The sequence below is a fragment of the Cupressus sempervirens genome, chromosome 10 (assembly GCF_028749045.1).
Source record: "Cupressus sempervirens isolate cs-2001-9-10 chromosome 10, ASM2874904v1, whole genome shotgun sequence".
Lineage (NCBI taxonomy): Eukaryota > Viridiplantae > Streptophyta > Pinopsida > Cupressales > Cupressaceae > Cupressus > Cupressus sempervirens.
In genome coordinates this window covers 882,098,651-882,118,297 of record NC_143127.1, presented here as the reverse complement: position 1 = coordinate 882,118,297, position 19,647 = coordinate 882,098,651, and the positions used below count along the sequence as shown (strand labels likewise).

The window sequence follows — 19,647 nt, the reverse complement described above, 5'->3', positions numbered from 1 at the left end:
TCAGGAAGCAAGTCGATGGAGAAAAAGATACACTAAATGCATTTGCAGGAAGCACACCGACATTGTGGACAAATAAAATTGGGCATTCTTGTTCAGTTTTCAAATTACGACAAAATTGAAGTGAAAGACACAAGGTATGTATTCCCTTTCCTTCTTTGTTCTATTCGATTTCCCAAATAAAGTTTATCCATGCATACCAACAGCAAAGGAATTCTTTGTTTTGGTAATTGTTGTCAATGACATCTACTTAAACCTTGATCAATTTGCTTACCTGATTTTCTTTATTTTATTATGTCTAATAACCAAAGTTTGACTGAAAAAAAGAAAAGGGTTGTGATCTAATTCTGCAATAAAGCTCTAATCTCCTATTTTGTTGGGCACATGAAAGTCAACCATTCAAAAGATTTTGCGTCCTCAAGCAAATGAGTGAATGATCGCATAGTCTAAATTGCTGCACGTTGTTGCGTTACTTTGATACTATTATAAGTTGTAGAAATATATGTTTACTCCCTTATTTCAAATGTGAGTTATGATCAATAGTTGGAAACTAGCAAGGTTTAATTTAAGAGTGGGGTGATAAGGAATGTCGATCAAATAGATTTTAATAATAAATTCAATTCAAGTTGTCCAACTGATAATTCTGATCAAAATCTTGTATTTGAGAACTTATGATATTATCCTTTAGATTGTTCTGTGCTATTATTATTAATAATGTTTCATATACTCAAAGTAACTTGAGATATAAATGAGATAGTATCGCAGGTATCTAGTTACTGGTATTTTGAAACATTATTTTACTGACTTCTCTCTGGCTTTTCTATGTGACCGATTTTGACAAGAAGGCTATAGGATATAATGAACATGATTGCTTAGTTATGATTTTTTGTATTTCACTGCAACAGAGCCAATGATCTTACAATTTTTCCTCACATCACATCTTATAGTCTATGACACATGACCAATACTGCAACTGAATCATAAATAATTGCTCCGCCGAATACATTCCCCACACATCAAACATATGAACCCCCAAAAGGCAGGGACTGCTGCTCGCACAGAGCTCTTGTTATCACTATCTATTTCCTTACCAAGTTCAAATATAGAATTAAATATTTTTTATTTTATTTTTTAAATATATTTATTAGTTTTACATTGATGTTTATTTTTGTCATTTGTAAAATGTTATTTGTTAAAGTTTACACTATATTTTACTAGCTACTATTTTACAATAATATTCTAATTTTTTAATACCAATTTACAAATTGTAAAACTAATACTACCCCTCAAATTTTGATAGTTTGAATTAAGTAATCAACAATTTATTTTTTTAATCGAATATTTCAACTTATAACTGAATTGGTAGAAATGACTAGTTCATTCATATAATATAATTTCTATTGTTATTTATATATTTCTTAAAATAATATAGTATTAATATTTTTAAAATTCTCTATAACTCTTTTTATCATTCTACCTATACTTGTCCTTAACATATCATTCTCTTTTTAAACTCTCTCTTCATATCCTTCCTTTCTACCTATAAATCTTCATTTTCCTTTGACACACTGTGTCTCTTGTTAGTTATTAGACTCTTACTACAAAGTAATATAGCATTAATCAAATACTGCCCCTGTAGAGTGGTGGCTTGATATGTTTAGAAAAGGTGGATGGCTCCAAAATGAAAAAGTGACAATGATGATAATGATTCGATAGACCTCCCAGATGCTCCTGTGGCGTCTATGTTCTATCCCCTATATCTCCCAGTGGACCGCACCAGCAGTTGATCCAGCAGCTGTTCTGCCTGCTTGTGATATAGCAATATTGATCTGATTGGAGAACTACTGATAATGTTTCTAATTTTTAAACATGTTTTATAGCCTTCAAGATTATCAATTTTGTTGTTACTACACGTGCAATCTTAGATTTTGATAGCAATAGGGAAAATTAGGAAGACCCAGACCACATCTGGAAATAATTTGAAAATGTGGTTTTTACAAGAATCTTATTTTAAATTTAGACTGAATAAATGAATATTATGACTGATAGTATGTTAAACAAATGTAAGCAACGCAATTACTATTAGATCCTATTCAAGTCTATCAGTTATTGAACAATCTTTTGGAAGAAAACTAACTCATTAGAATGCAGACTCTGCAATAGCTGTAAGCATAGCTTAAAGCAGTAAGTTAGACGTTGCTTGTATATAGTGGAACAATCAAAATCCAGCGGGAAACCCGCCTTTTCTTGGATCGCTGACTGCGATGAGTTTTCCATGCACAACATTCTTAGGAACATTTTGAACCATTTTATAACTATGGAGGTCATGAACAATCATTTGACAAATTGACCCACCAATCACTCCACGGAGTTTGTGACCTCGTTTTTCTAATCCTTTTACTATCTTGTCTGATAGTTCGATACGGTCTCCAAGAACAGTTGTCCACTTCTCATAGTCAACAAAATTTGGCATCAGCTGTGATTTCATCACAAAAAAATTAAGCATATGTTGCCTTGTGGAATGTACAGAAAACTCCATGAGAATTACATTCATGAAGTCGAAAAAAGAAATGTAATACCTGATGATAAACTCGAGGCTCCATGATAGATGCCAATGGTTTCATTTTTTTAACAAAGTAATTCAAAAATAACTGAGTAGTTGCAGCAATTATCTTGATTCCTCCACTTGCGCCAAGCACTGCCCTTAATTGTCCATCCTGCTAGCAAGGAAAGAGCAAGAATTGTGAAGACACAAATCAACATAAAGCAAAATCCAATGATTTTGCATGTTGCTTCATTAAAAAGTGACAATTAATGAAACCTAACTTTTTATTTTTCTTGTCTGCTAACAAAAATAATAACTACCTAAAATCATAAGCAGGTAAAACATCTATCGAATCATTATCATCATTGTCACTTTTTCACTACGTGCCAAAAATGAACAATAGAAAAAACACAAAAGTTTCATGCATCAGAAATCATCTATTATTCAATCCAAAAGTAGTTATATACAAATTATTTGAAATACCAACAGTCTCCAGAATCTTATGAATTTGAAATGAACAGTCTTTCTGAATAAAAACAAACAACATATTTATAAATGTCGGAAAATTATGAATTTAAGATGCCCCAACTTGGCAGGGCCATCTTCGGGATAATTGCTTGACATGTAAAACCATTTACATAGTTGGAAGCTCTTAACAAGGTCTAATTTCAATCCCTTAAAACTAAGCCTACAACTATTTGTTCCAAGAGACCGATGATAGATCTGACTCTGATTTCCGCTTCAAAGGCCACCAAAAATGTCAATTAGTAAAACATAGACAATAACAAGAAATTAGATTTTTTATTATTTTCCATCCCTAATTGTTCTGTCACTTATTGGATGCTTCTGGATCACCCGCAAACTGCTCTAGATTTTCCTTGAATTGCTCCTCTTCTAGACCGCCCTTGGATCACCATGAGATTGTTCTAGATCACACATCCCCTTTGATCGTGAGACATTTTGTCAAAAAAATAATTTCTACTTCATTTTCCATAAAACAAAAAATACTCTGGCCCCATTTCTGCCCCGTGGGGGAACAGTTCTGCCACACCCCCTCTATTGTTAGGCATCCAACACTGTGTCTGTTTGTGTGGATCATTATTGCTGCCCCTCAAACCCATTAGAGTTTCTACGACCAAAGCCCCATGAGTTACTGGGATCCCTTGTCATTTAAGAAAATCAGTTATAATGAGGGGAGTTTGAGATGGGAGACCAAAAACAAGAATTATACCGTGATGTGAATATCAAGATTTAACTGTGTGATTTTGAGTCAAACTCATTGACCCATGTTTCATGAGTAGTGATTCAACATGAATCCATCTCTCATGGGAATAAATGGAACACTTAGCACTCATTAGATCTAGGTGATGCTCACAAGGATGAAGCACCGGGAATTCCCGGGAGGTCACCCATCCCAGTACTACTCCAGCCTGAGCACGCTTAACTACAGAGTTTCCTCCATAGTTAAACCCAAAGCTTGCAACCCCATTTGCAAAACCTTCACCAAGTGTTGTGCCTTATGAACCATTCATTAGAAAGCCCCTTAAGCTCATCAATTGATAAGTAGGAGATAATTTCCACAGCAAGTCAAATTGTGATGTGAATATCAGAATTTAACTGTGTGATTTTGAGTCAAACTCATTGACCCATGTTTCATCAGTAGTGATTCAACATGAATCCATCTCTCATGAGAATAAATGGAACACTTAGCACTCATTGGATCTAGGTGATGCTCACAGGGGTGAAGCACCGGGAATTCCCGGGAGGTCACCCATCCCAGTACTACTCCAGCCTAAGTGCGCTTATGAAACATGGGTCAATGAGTTTGACTCAAAATCACACAGTTAAATCCTGATATTCACATCACAATTTGACTTGTTGTGGAAATTATCTCCTACTTATCAATTGATGAGCTTAAGGGGCTTTCTAATGAATGGTTCATAAGGCACAACACTTGGTGAAGGTTTTGCAAATGGGTTTGCAAGCTTTGGGTTTAACTATGGAAGAAACTATGTAGTTAAGCGCACTCAGGCTGGAGTAGTACTGGGATGGGTGACCTCCCGGGAATTTCTGGTGCTTCACCCCTATGAGCATCACCTAGATCCAATGAGTGCTAAGTGTTCCATTTATTCTCATGAGAGATGGATTCATGTTGAATCACTACTCATGAAACATGGACCAATGAGTTTGACTCAAAATCACACAGTTAAATATTGATATTCACATCACAATTTGACTTGCTATGGAAATTATCTCCTACTTATCAAGAATTATACCCACAAATTTTGCCACTTTCACAATATATAATTATTGTCTTATGGTTTATATTACACTTATACTACTTTATTGAGGTTTATTATGTTGTTACACTATTGCTGTTATGATTTATTTATATATTTTTATTGTTGTCGTCAGTTATTGGCATCTCTCTATCATACACATATCGCCATCCTCCCACGATCCACAAAAGATGGCCCTTTAATTGTCATCCCTAAAACATCTTCCTTGATGTCCCCCCATCCTTGTCACCAAAACACCATGGAACCTAGATCCTTCTTCTATATTGGCAGAACACCAGCCTGATGAAGTTGTCCAGGGAACCAGGAAACAACAAAGTTGTCCAGTGAACCAGGGAACCTAGATCATCAGCCTGGACAACTTCATATTGGAAGTGTTTGACATATCGTCCAGGGTCTATTTTGTTGTTATTTGTCCCAGAAATTCTCAGAATTTATGTTAGATTCTATTCAGCTCCATATTTTACATTTTACAGTCAAACTTCAAGTAAAAATAGTGGATTATGTAAGAGATTGATGTGTATACTCGTCTAATTGATGTATGAAGCTGATTCGATGTGTATTTCAGTCAAGAGAACATTGATATTAGTCAGATAAATACTTTTCTTAGTTCTGTTTTTTAACCCAAAAGCTGTTTTTAGTAGGTTTGAATGCTCTTGGTTGTATGCATTAAGCATCCTTTCATTTCTTAAGCATTCCATCATTTGGCATCATAAAAACAATCATACAAACACAAAAAACAAACTCATAAGACATAAGTCAGACCTTGCATACCAACTATTCGAAAAAATTCCTTGGTACAAAACTAAAAATTTCAAGTCAAATTTTGGAAGAGATATTATAATGGTATGAAAACCTCAATCCTACAGCCTATTGGTTGAAATTGGGTGCTTACACTACACTTTGGATTGGTTTTTAGTTGGACATCAAGTTAATTTCATGGTTAGAGTTAAGGGTGGAAGATTGTTACCTAACTTCCTTCTTCATCCACCAAGAAGGAAAAGGTGCCTCGTTTGGAAAAAAAAAAAAAAACTGAACGATCTTTGAACAAACAACAAATCATGAATGAATGACAACGTTGTATGGTTCACTTTGTGGGAACACTAAGGTTTCTTCTCCAGCTATATGTACAAGTAAGACACTTCATGCCAGGACAACACATGATGCAATTATGAGAATGTACCATAAGTATCATTCTCTTCTTAAAAAGATACAAGACATTCTTCCTTTTACACACTGTTTGGGTATTACTAGATGAAGACGAAGATGACTTGATGTTTTGAAATCCATGTCAACAATGGAAATGGAAAGAAAAATATCAAAAGATTGTAAAGAGTTAAATGTGCTAGAACAAGGAAAATGAATCACTTGTTTGTAAGTTGCATCCTATAGGTGAACTCAATGAATGCAAAAATAAGTCATCATGTCGGAGCCCTAAAGAAGAAATAACTTTGGATCAAGAGGAGACACATAACACACCATTGAGCCATCAGATTGTTCATAAAGTGAAAAACATTACAAACATGGGTTACCCCATTATACATGTTGAAAGTACGACACCAAGAAATGATACCTATTATGGTTTGCAATAATAATTCTAATCATGAGGCAGCCTCCATGTTTCACATGAAGGTAATGATGTTGCTTAATCCTCCTATATTGGTAGTCAAGTCAAGAGTGTTACACATGAGATATATATTGTGGATTCAAGCCACAAGGGGTTATGATTTTGTATATCAGACCTTGGAAGATGTGAAAAAGACTCGAGATGTGTGATGGATGGTCACATAGAGATAAGAAGGCCAAGATGTTTGCTTCCCAAGCAAGACAACACTTCCTAGAGGTAAAGGAAAGTTGCAGTAAGCTTGATAATGCAAGAAGACAAAGGTAACCATACATTAGATCATTATTTCTTCCAAGAGAAGAATGTATACAAGTTGAGTGTGCAAAGGAAGATCTTCTTGAGGTAAGAAAAGAGGAACATGTTGATGTGTGTGAACAAGAGGAGTTATGATTCTACAAATTCAGTTTGGGCATTAAGTGTGCATCATGAGATTACCACGCTTCCTCTTTCAGAGAGTCCTTTGAAGGTTCAAAAATATGATGATAGTGGACACACACTTGGTGCACCAACCACTAGTGTTATACCTATTTGTGTAAAAGGAAACCTTATTGATTCCATTTTGGATGAACAAGCATCATGCATAAAGGAAGAACATTTGCTAAGATCTAATGATGTATTTTCCTTAGAGAGCTGATTATAGAGACTAAGAGGTTGCTTACTAAGAAGATCTTGCACTTTGATTATGTATGATTTGTTGTGCATACTACATCTTGGAATTTTCTAGCAATGGGAAGAAAGCAAGTCATGGAGGCCATGGTATGGATTAGTAGATAGGACAGCCATCTTTTGAAATCACATGAGCATGAATCCAAACTAGATGGTGCTGACAAGAAATGTAGCATGCTAATCACATGAGCAAGAACCCAAACTAGATGTCGGTGAGAAGAAATGTAGCATGGTAGACATTCATGAGACACTAAATGAGCATAAGGTAATGATGGGAGCTTCTACTTATCAACAACATAATGTTCTAACATCAGTCACAAAAGAACATTAATCAATTTGTATGTTGATACCTCACCTTTATGAAGTTGACACTTTGTTTGAATACAAGGAAGTCATAGTTTCTAGATTTGACATGCCACAAGATCAGGCTACCAAGACTATGCAAGTGTGCTCTTGCACAAAAGCTTTCCAAGGTAATGAAAAAAGGGTACAATCAGTTCTAAATCTCTAATTAAGACACCGGTATTATACTCTTTCATTTAAACGAATTTGTAGCTACAAGAATGAACTACCAAATTGGTGAAACCTTTAATTTGAGGAGCGACGAGGCGTCTGGATCCATGCACAAAGACCACAAGTACAATGCTATGTCTGAACATCCCTTCATTTCCATACAAAGTTGGATTGTTCCTTCCCTACCATGCCTGTTCATGGAGTAATTAGCAAGATTCAGTTTTCAAATGTTGGCATGCATGATGCATTAGCTACGCATGGTTATTTTGAAGACGCTTCTCCCAAGAGGACCAAGTTCGTTTACTAGAAATCTGTGACATACACTATTTCATACAAAATAACAAGCAAGACTTCTCTAATTCTGATTTTGATGTTGACAACATTATGGATGAGCATAGTGATTTTTTATGGGTGTTACTCTTAGTGAATCAACCACTCATGAATTAATTTTGGATGTTAAGGAAGCATCTCCATTGCAAATTTAAATTTGGCACCTAATTCTTATTAATGTACAGCTTATTATTGGTTGGCATAGAGCCAAATGGTGTGGGTTATTTAGTTACAAGTGGCTGTCCTACATGGCTGTTCACTACATTTTCAGAATTGTGTGGATCTATATACCTTTGGTATGCATTGGAATGTGTGGGAACATGATTACTTGAAGGGTAATCCTTATAAGATGATTCTTCTACTTTTGCTTTGGTATGACGACATCCATACTATCCTCTAAGTTGCTGGTCTGAGATATAGCAGCAGTATGTGATGGCCAAGTATGTTGATTTTTGGGCATGGGAGAGTTGTTTATCACATCCCTTGGTTGGTCTACATGTGCATTTGGATGGGGTTTTGATAACTCCTTGATATTAGATTATTCCTTTTTCTCATATGGCAGATTTTGTATTTTTTGATTTGGGACCCAGTCAAAAGGATTGGAGTTGTAGAAAAAGTTTTAGAATCGATATCGCCATCCAATTTCTGATCAGCCCACACAATCTTAATCCCTTTTACTCAGATGCATTTGATTACCATCTCAAACTAACAATTGAGTAATTTATGTTGGAGTTATTTGGTAAAGGTGCTTTGGTTATAGGAGAAATCCCATAAGCTACTTGCCCTTTTGACATTTGAAGACTAAGTCATAGTGATGTGTTATCAGCTTGTGAACGTAAAGGCATTCCTAGGTTAGGTGACTTCAGATGTAATGACCGTGCTCAAATCTGACCTCAAAATGTTGATTGGAGGCTCAAGGAATTTTATCAAACAACTCACATGCAAGGGTCATATGACTGATATAGCATTTGAGTTTTCTTTAATGACTCTTTTCTTCAATTAGCATCAATGAGAATTTTTGCAAGAAGTCTCAAAATTGACTAAACAATGACCTAACATGAATGTGCAACTTATTTTGACAATATTCAATGCATATATGTGACTAAAACTACTTGCAATATGCAGCTACAGCAAATAGTAATTATGACAAACACTTTGGATGCAACCTATGATGGCATTAATGCACTTATAGCCAAGTGGCATTAATACAAACACTTGGTATGCAAAATTATAACATTATTTATGCCAAAAAGAGAACCTACAGCCAATTGACATTTTGTCAAACAATTCGCATGCAAACTAATAAGCTGATCATGAATGATAAATACATATTCAATTACAACTATGTCAAACCAACAACTTATGTCTCCTTTATTGCACATATAATGTCAACTACAATGCTAGTATGGAATGGTCAAGACTCTTGGCTTACATCTGCAAGAATAATGCTTAAATCTGATACAAACTTCACCCACAGCCTTATCTTCTAATATGCATCTAAAAGATAAAAATGCATAAAATATCCAAAGCAACCTGATTGTAGATGGTTGTAATAATTTTTACCAATGCTACCTTTTCGCTTTGCTTTTTCGGATCTACTTTTTCGCTTGCTTTTTCGGACTTCTTTTTTAGATCTGTTTTTTTTCTCTTGCAACCAAAAATTAAAACCCTCAGGTAAGTCTGAGTATACAAATTAAGTTCAACTTGAAATGGCTGAGTGTCACTTCCAAAGGGCAACCCTTCAGAGGATCTTTCACCCCCTTAGTTATGCAATCACTTGGGAGGTATCGTTCCCAATGATTAAGCTGAATACTTGCAGGCTTCAAGCTCCACAAATGCTCAAGTAGACACAATAGAGAAAATAAACTTGGATGATAGCCAATGAGCCCTCCATGCCTCTATATATTTTTTCTCCACTTTCTTCAGAAACTTCTAGAACATTATTTTATTTTATCTATTAAGTGATTTTATAAAATATTTTATAATTCAAGTCACTTTATTAAATTAATTAAATATAAAGTTATCTTTTAATATTTATTTATTTGATAACTTTATAAATAATTAACTAAATACCACTTCTTTATTTAATTAAAATAATTAATTAGTCATCCTCATAAAATATTCATTATTTTGGACAACTTAATTAATTAAATCAAATTACCTCCAAAATGGGGACATGACAATCCGCTCTTCCTGAAATTGCTTGTCCCCAAGCAATGGCTGAACAATAAACCAATCAATCCACTTAGATCCCAAATGTAGTCATGAACTATACTTCTGTCAATCAACGCAGGCTCCTGCAATATCCTCTGCAATATAACCAAGAAGAATCCATGAATGAAGCGTGAATCACTACTCAACTGAACTTCAAATCCACTACTGCCATAGTCAGGAACCCACGAGACACAAACTCCCAAAATATCAGGACCCAAGCAAAGTGGACATCCCAAATTGCCAACACAGTAAATACCATCAACGCATCCCGCTAACCTATGTGGGATGTACCATCCAACTCTGTCACAATGGTGAACACTCCTGAATAAAACTGCACCAAGTACGAAGAATCCACATACTATACACCTACTGCAATCAGCACAACTCTGCAAATCACCGGCCACTGTCTCATAACCATAACTCCCATGCACCGCTGATGGTGAGTATACATCACAAGATAAACAGCAAGAAATAGAACCCAAACCAAGTCGGCCCGCCATCAACTCCTCAACACATGGATCAAATGCAAACTGACGAACATACCCTGCAGTATAATGCTGATTAAAAGAACCAGCCTCAAGCGACAGCTCGCCATGCACAGGTGATGCGACCCACTACAACTGATCACCAGCTAAGTAAGGAGATGACATAGCCAAAGGAGTAGAATCAATAACAACCGCTGAAGCATCACTCCCAAACTCCTACTCTAAGTCATGTACTATCAAGTTGTCAACTGTAGAACCTATCGCCATGTCATGCCCATCGCAACTCTCATCCTGTGGCGTCAAGCCATCCCATAACTGATGACAAGCACTCGGAACCAAAGTACATCTTCGTATCATCATCTCATCAACATGGTCATCAAAGGTAAATTGATGAGCATACCTCATAGTGTAGTGCCGATAGAATGCGCCAATCCCAGTCAATGGCTCAGACTGCAATCCAGATGAAACTAACTGCAACTGATCACTAACCAAGCCCGAACTAACTACTACCTCCGAAGACACCGCCAAAGGAGTAGTATCACTAGCAGGAACCATGCCAACTGCCGGCTCACCAACATCACACATGATCTCTGATACAACATCACCAGTCTCCATGCCATCAATAGTAGAGACCACTACCATGTCAAGCATACCACAACAATCTGCTGCAACACCCAATTCAATTGAACCTGAACCCTGTGGAAGAGAACTCGATATGTCAATGCTAGTATTAAGGATGGATGCATCCCCATCTCTATTGTCTCTGACATCCTCGAATTGCCAGACATCACAACCTGTGATTGTACGGAATCCGGTAAAGATTGCAATCACTCTAACTCCATGGTCACCTCAACCAAATGAAACTGTGACTCCTCGAGAGCCAACTGTGTACTCTCAAGAATCTCAGAAGTCACCACGAGCTGCTGAGTAAGCTCACTCACCTCATCTTCCTTGACCAACAATGTGTCATATGTTGTACTGCCCCACTCAATAACATAATCTTTGTCGGCTACCACCTGCATATAATTCTATCTCAAAATCCGAATAGCCTCCCATAAAGAGTGGATCTCTGTCAAGGAAAGATAACTACCTCCCTACTCATCACTAGTAGGAGAATCCCATCCATAAACTACTAACAACTGACAAACAACATCAAAATGCTAGCAAGTGATAGCAATGTCTTGCTCACTAACTCTCAGCTAACTAGACACATGATGGCGCTAGCTAGACTGTCTCCTACAATCCTCCCCTGATGCACTGTCCAAAGGAGTATCCTCAAAGTTACTGGTCTCTAGAGTATTACCATCCATATCTTGCGAATCAACCCCAAAGCTCATATCAACATACGGAGTATCAAAAACTGTAGCACCGCTATCCAACTCCTCTGTACCAAAAGAAATTGCCAAGGAAACTAAGTCCTCAAAGCTGCCCATTGCATCCTCCTGGATGTCATCAATGCCAATATGATCCTGGGACTCATCTATACATACTGCCAAATATGAAAGATCATCAACATATTCCAGCAAGAATGGTCGACTGGATATATGAACAAAGCTCAACACCGGTGTATAAAAACTAATACTAACATCAGACAAGCTGCTGACACAAGAAAAAAGAACCCCGTGCAATCTGCTAATCAAATCTATGATAGCACCCAAACAATCACTGCTACTAAAAAGTGATAAAAATCTCCAGTCAATTGAATCCCAAATGCCAATATAACAATCTCAAGTCCATATCCGTAAACTAGAATCAGCTGGTAACTCAAGCAAACTCCTCACCTGAGTAATATGACTAATACCAACTAACTCCACATACCTGTCTAACACTGTCCCTGTATCCTGGATGTGAATGCAAGACGAACTCACAACATTATCAACAACCACATATGATCCGCCTGTTGCAAAAAGCTGAGTATCAAGTGTGTAAGATGAAACTAAATTCAACTCCACGCCATGCTCATCCCCATGTCTCTCCAAGGCCTGTAATGCCAATGGAGTATTCACCAAAGAAGCTCGAGTGTCCTCAAGCTCGCGAGAAAGCCTGTCAACTTCCTCCTCCTTCCTCCTCAAGGCATTTGAATAGTCTCCAACAAGGCTAAGAAGATGGTCATGATCTGATAGAAGATGTAAATAACTCAACTTCATCGTTCCCATTCCTTCCCTAATCACCTATAAGTCAACACAAGAAGACTCTTCCTGAACTCCCTTATGTCTGCCCTGTAACTGAATCACCCGGATGTGATCCTCTATCATATCCCGCATCCTGTCATGATGAGATAATGAAGTCACAATACTATCTTCGCTCACCTTTAGCTGGTTGGACAAATCATGCGAAGTACTACCAGCCTCAACCTCATGTGACAAAGCATCCAAATGTGCTTGGTACTCCCTCTCAGCAAAGTCATGAACACTCAATGTCTGCTCATCTCTACTAGGTATCTCACCATCGTGCACAACAACATCCTCAAAATCATCATCTGAACCCTCTACGCTATAGTCACTGCCTGTCGTAACCAAACCATCCTAAGTACCTGTGGTATCACCCTCTGGCGACCTGTATACAATTGTCTCCACTTGAGTATCAAGTTGATAGTTACTATCAATCTGCGTAATATCCTTCACCACTTCCTCCTGTGGCTTAGTAGAATTTGAGACCTCAACCTAGCTGTAAGCTAAATTCTCGAACTCCTCATGCAAGTTCTTGGTAATTGTGTCATCTACCTTGTGAGAAGATCTGCCAAATAGAAATCCAATCAACTTGTTGGTGACTTGTTGCAACTCACTGTGTTTATCTACCTGCTTCTGCATGGCAACTCTATAGTTCAAGTACCTGTCAAATGTCCATTCGTCCTGTACATATGCTGGTAATGAATTCCACTCATTCCTCGCTTGTCGGAGTTCAACTGCAATATCTATTACCATAACATCAGGTGTGAGTGCTGGAGTTTCTTCCCTGAATGTAGGACATGTGGGTCTGTCAGCTGTCCCAGACTGTGTCCTTTGCCCATGTTTTGATCTTGCTATGCTCATGTCATCCTTCCTGTTTTCCCCAATCAAATGTTGCATCATAGCCATCATTGCCTGTGTACTTGCCTCTATTGACTGTAGAAGCCTATCCTAATGCTGTAAAGCCTCATCATCTCTCATAATTCTGGGTGGGCTTTTAGAATGTCTTTCAGCCATGTTCTCAGCTGTGTTGGTTCCCTTTGTAAATAGAGCCCTTTTGTTTTTGCTCTTGTTAACTAAATTGAATGGTGGCTGCATAAACCCTGTCAGGTTGGCAAGAAACCGCTCTGATACTACTATAATGACACCTACCAATAGGCCACTAAAAACTCTAATGTTGAACTGAGAAATTTTGTCAAACACTTCACATACAAGAGTCATATGACTGATATAGTATTTTAGTTTGCTTTAATGACTCTTTTCTTCAATTAACATCAATGAAAATTTTTGCAAGAGGGCTCAAAATTGACTAAACAATGACCTAACATGAATGTGCAACTTATTTTGACAATATTCAATGCATATATGTGACTAAAACTACTTGCAATATGCAACTACTACAAATAGTAATTATGACAAACACTTTGGATGCAACCTATGATGGCGTTAATGCACTTATAGCCAAGTGGCATTCATACAAACACTTGGTATGCAAAGTTATAACATTATTTATGCCAAAAAGAGAACCTACAACCAATTGACATTTTGTCAAACAATTGGCATGCAAACTAATAAGCTGATCATGAATGATAAATACATATTCAATTACAACTATGTCAGACCAGCAACTTATGTCTCTTTTATTGCACATATAATGTCAACTACAATGCTAGTATGAAATGGCCAAGACTCTTGGCTTACATCTGCAAGAATAATGCTTAAATCTGATACAAACTTTCACCTACAGCCTTATTTTCTAATATGCATCTAAATGATAAAAATCCATAAAGTATCCAAAGGAACCTGATTGTAGATGGCTGTAATAATTTTTACCAATGCTGCCTTTTTGCTTTGCTTTTTCGGATCTACTTTTTCACTTTACTTTTTCAGATATGCTTTTTCGCTTGCTTTTTCGAATCTGCTTTTTTGAATCTGTTTTTTCGGACTGCTTTTTCGGATCTACTTTTCTGAATTGTTTTTTTGGACTGCTTTTTCGGATCTGCTTTTTTCGGATTGCAACAAAAAACTCAAACCCTCGGGCAAGTCTGAGTATACAAATTAACTTCAACTTGAAATGGTTGAGTGCCACTTCCAAAGGGCAACCCTTCAAAGGATCTTTCACCTCCTCAGTTATGCAATCACTTGGGAGGTATCATTCCCAATGATTAAGCTGAATACTTGCAGGCCTTCAAGCTCCACAAATGCTCAAGTAGACACAATAGAGAAAATAAACATGGATGATAGACAATGAGCCCTCCATGCCTATATATTCTTTTTCTCCACTTTCTCTAGAAACTTCTAGAACATTATTTTATTTTATCTATTAAGTGACTTTATAAAATATTTTATAATTCAAGTCACTTTATTAAATTATTTAATATAAAGTTATCTTTTAATATTTATTTATTTGATAACTTTATAAATAATTAACTTAATACCACTTATTTATTTAATTAAAATAATTAATTAGTCATCCTCATAAAATATTCATTATTTTGGACAACTTAATTAATTAAATCAAAATGGGAACATGACATCAGAGTTGATCCTGTGGACGTCTTCAATACCAACCTCTTATCAAGGATTGATCTACTTCACACTGGTAATATAATGAGGAGAGATGTCAATGTTTATGTGTTATGGTTGAGTAGGTCATTATTTTCATTGCCAAGAATTGTATCAACTGCAGGGATTATTGTTATGGGTCTCACTAAGGTGCATTGGCGGGAAATGTTTTTAGGATATAGGTTTAAGCCCTTTCAGCTATTTTACTTTGGCTTTTGTTGAGGGATATACTATTGGGTCTCAAGCAATAGGAGTGTGGATTTGGCGAGATGGTTTATAGCTATAATAAGAGTGTTGTAGCATCATCATCTGGGTTCTTTTTGAGATTGGTTTGGGACCTAGGAGTCACTTGGGGGTGTAGTTCAACATTTTTGGGCGACAAAGTCAACGTTGATTCACCAGATTTTTTCTCATGATGTTCTAGTTTGGTTCTTATAGAGAGAAGTTCACTAAGAGTTAAAAGAGTTGGTATAATATTCAATTGCTCTCCCTTTAGGAGATTTTAAAGAAATCACTATTGGGTACCATATGAGAAAACATTACTAGAAGATGGTACTACATGTTAGAAACAATAGTCCACCAAGATAACTGAGAGAAGGGGGTGAATCAGTTATCCAACAATTAAAACTCTTATCTTCTTTAAACAGACTTAACCATTTAAACAAAGTAAATAGCAACCATACAAAGATGCACATAAACAATTACACCAAATATGTTGACTAGAGAAATCCTTGATTAGAGAGAAAACCCTGGTGGGAATGATGCCCACAAGATGATGTACTAATATAAATATTCCTTGTTAGAGGATGGACCCTATTAGGAGTCTATTACAACATTTAGTACAATGAGTCGCTATTAGGAGGCTTTGAATCCCTATTAGGAGATTCCAACCCTGTTAGGAGTTGTGATACAATGTATGCAAGAAGAGCCCACTGCCCAAACATGCAATTTCAATTACAAGAAGAGCTCATTGCTCAAACAAGTAATTTACTGTTATTTGTCTTCCTTGCTTATTCTTCCTCTATCATGTCAATCGAACCAATCACTATCAAACCTTGTAGACCAAGTCATGAACCTTGTATCCAAATACCAAACCTCAGATCACTCAGCAAAACCTCGACAATGAAGTTTCCTTCACTTTTGCACTACTCTGCTTGACTTCGCATCCACACTCTCTGCTGCTTTTTGAACATTCACACGTCACATATATCCATATCACGATAAAGGAAAATATCCTTCCTTTATACCAAGTCCATAAAACAATTCCTTGAGTTGGCTGTTAGTCCTTCTCAATTAATTATTATAGGACCACATTAAGAACATGTTACACTTAGCGATAACACAAATCTTCTACCTTGCAACTTGAGTAACTCTCCGTACACATAATATTATGACAAGTGAGCTTAGCCACGTCATCCTCAACACGTCTTCTCCATGTCCTTAACCTCGATCCTCAAGATATAAACTCTGCTAAGAGATATAACAAGTTTACCAGAACATGCCTCTGTAAACTCTATCTCAAAACAAACATCACCAAAACTTACAAAACTTCTTCTAGACTTATCCTTTCTGCTTCCAACGTTAACTGCATATGCCAGATACTTAGAGGTATCTCCCATAACCTTGGGTGGTTATCATGCTCAACTAGCCATTCGTACCAACTTGATCTTTCCGATGTTCTTCTGTCAAATACCATAGAAGACATCAAACATGCTATGTTGACATCAATGACAAAATCAGTGATGAATGTAACATATCATCATTAAACCAATCTTCCAACACTATAAGCCTTTCAAGATGATTTGAGACCATGCTATCATTCTTGGTAATGGTATGGACCTATTTGATGGTTGTGGAGATGTGCTAGTTTTGTTTGAGGACAAGCAATATTTGGGAAGGGGGAAGTGTAATCCATAGTTTGCAAACTCTGAGTATTCCCCAAGTTGTTGAGTACTCTATTTTTTTTGTTGGTCGAGTACTCACAAATTTAACTCTCGTGTCTCTATAGACACATAAAACCACAATTAAAAATTTCAATGCATGTAAAGCTTTGGTTAAAATATCTATTTCACATGCTATTTTTGCTATATAACCATGTAATTCCTATTTCAAGATGTCATTTTTCGATTTAATCATTTTGTAATTGAATTTTACAAAAAAAATGTTTCTTTAAGAGATTTTTCATTTTAATTCTTTCTAAGTTGCCGAGTTTTTTCAATTTTTCTTTGAGTTGAAATTTTGGGCTTGTCGAGTACTCTTTGAGTCCAAGTCTACAAACTATGGTGTAATCTTCCCATTTTTGGGTCCTCTAGTAGTGCAATTGTTGTTGACATTCTAAGCTTTTGTCAGCATGATTCAAGGGGTGTTTTGATATTTTCAATGAGCTCGGATAGTTTAGAGGAGTTAAACTATGTTTTCTAATGTTATTTTTGGCTTTTGATTTGGGATCCAAGATTCTTGGAGGGAGGGTCTATTTTTGGTAAGTCACCTAGTCAACCTTGTTTATCATCTTTCATCATGACCACTCCTATGCTATCAAATTTTGATTCTACAATTTTTCGGTCATTACCACAATTGGATGTATTATTGGCTATAATTTAATTAAATTTACTAGTGTCGTCATTTTAATCAAATTTGTCTAATGAGCACCTTAATGTTATAGCTTGTTGGATCCAGGATGAGAAGTTTTAAATCTTGGGCACCTAATACAGGAACATTGCATGTCAAACAATCATTACATAATAAACAGGTCATTTTTGGAACAGTGGGGAGATTAAACTAATAAAGTAATTTTATATAACGCCAACTTTAAATTACAACATAAAGTTATCTTTGGATAGAAAATAAAATAAAAGTAAATTTTAATCCAATATTGAGAGTGAAGACTCACCAATGGTTAAGAAGTCTTTATAAAAGAGCCTCATCCTTCTCCAAGAGATATGTTATGGGACATATACTATTTTAGATTTATCTATTGTGGCTGGTCTAGCAGTAGCAACTTAATCTGAGGATGGAAACACTTGGATTTTAGAAGGTTGGACCAAACCTTAACACTTCCAGTGAGATGGGTTCACTCATGATTTGCCACTGAGCAGATAGGCACTATTTTTCCTCAAGTTTTGAAGATTCCAGCTAGGCTTTAAAGGACTATTCTAAAGACATGTTGCAGATAGGAGAACGCAATAATTTTATTAAGTTTTTGAGGTAGGGTGATTTGGTTCTAGAGTGTAATTTAGCTTTTTTGATGGTGGTTTCATGATTTTTGAAGCAGCCCATGATTTTATACAAATTTTGCTATATTTGGGCAACTAGGGTTTTAAAATATGAGTTGTATTTTGTGATCAAAATTGCTCAGAAAACTTTGGGATGGTTTCGGCAATCCATAAAGCCTCATTTTGTATCCATAACCAGCCTAGGGTTTATATTTCTCATCATCAGCTTGGATGGCATCATTTTGGAGGTGTTTGACATATCCTCTAGGGTTCTATTTTTCTGTTATCATTCTCAAGAATTCTCATAATTTATACCAGAATGTATTCAGGTCCAAATTTTACGTTTTAATAATACTTCAAGTAATAATATTCCAGTATGTAAGAAATTGATGTCCATACTCATCTAATTAATGTTGAAGCTGATTTGATGCATATTTCAGTCTGAGAACATTTAAATAAGTCAATTAAATACTTTTATCAGTTCTGATTTTTGGACCCAAAAACTGTTTTTAGTAGGTTTCTATGCTCTTGGTTGTATGCATTAGTCATCCTTTCATTTCTTATGCATTTCTATCATTTGGCATCACAAAAACAATCATACAAACACTAAAAACAAACTCAAAAGACAAAAATCAGACCTTAAATACCAACTGTTAGACAAAATTCCTTTGGCACAAAATTAAAAATTTCAAGTCAAATGGAAAGGATATTACAATTCTCCTCAAATTTACAAGAAAAATGGTCATGAAAACTAATATTAGTTTCATCCTCATATTTATATTGGCCTAATGAATATTATTATTGTTATTAGCCTCCCAAACTGAAAATCTAAGAATCCGTGAATGATAAATCCAAAATCAAAACCAACCCCTAATGTTCCTTAGAGGGAGGCTGGTAAGGAGACTGAACTAGAATAGTTAGCTTAAAGTCATAGAGGGCATCATATATATTCCTAGTGCATTTTATTTGGCATTTATTAGCAAGTGAATTTCAATGTACAAACATGAGCCAGTGCCTAGTTCTTGGTTTAT

At 36.1% G+C, this 19,647-nt stretch overlaps 1 protein-coding gene across 3 annotated transcripts in view; it reads right to left on the bottom strand.

Moving 5' to 3' along the window:
- Window positions 1-2,002: 2,002 nt before the first annotated feature.
- Window positions 2,003-19,647, bottom strand: part of LOC149536807 (glutathione hydrolase 1-like) — a 117,927-nt gene continuing 100,282 nt past the window's right edge. For all 3 annotated transcript variants that reach the window (XM_089804477.1, XM_089804476.1, XM_089804478.1), the window contains 2 exons: window positions 2,577-2,714; window positions 2,003-2,473 (listed from right to left, as the gene is read on the bottom strand). In XM_089804477.1, coding sequence (XP_089660603.1) covers window positions 2,216-2,473; window positions 2,577-2,714 — 396 coding nt within the window. In that variant the 3' untranslated portion in view covers window positions 2,003-2,215. The remainder of the gene's footprint in view (window positions 2,474-2,576; window positions 2,715-19,647) is intronic.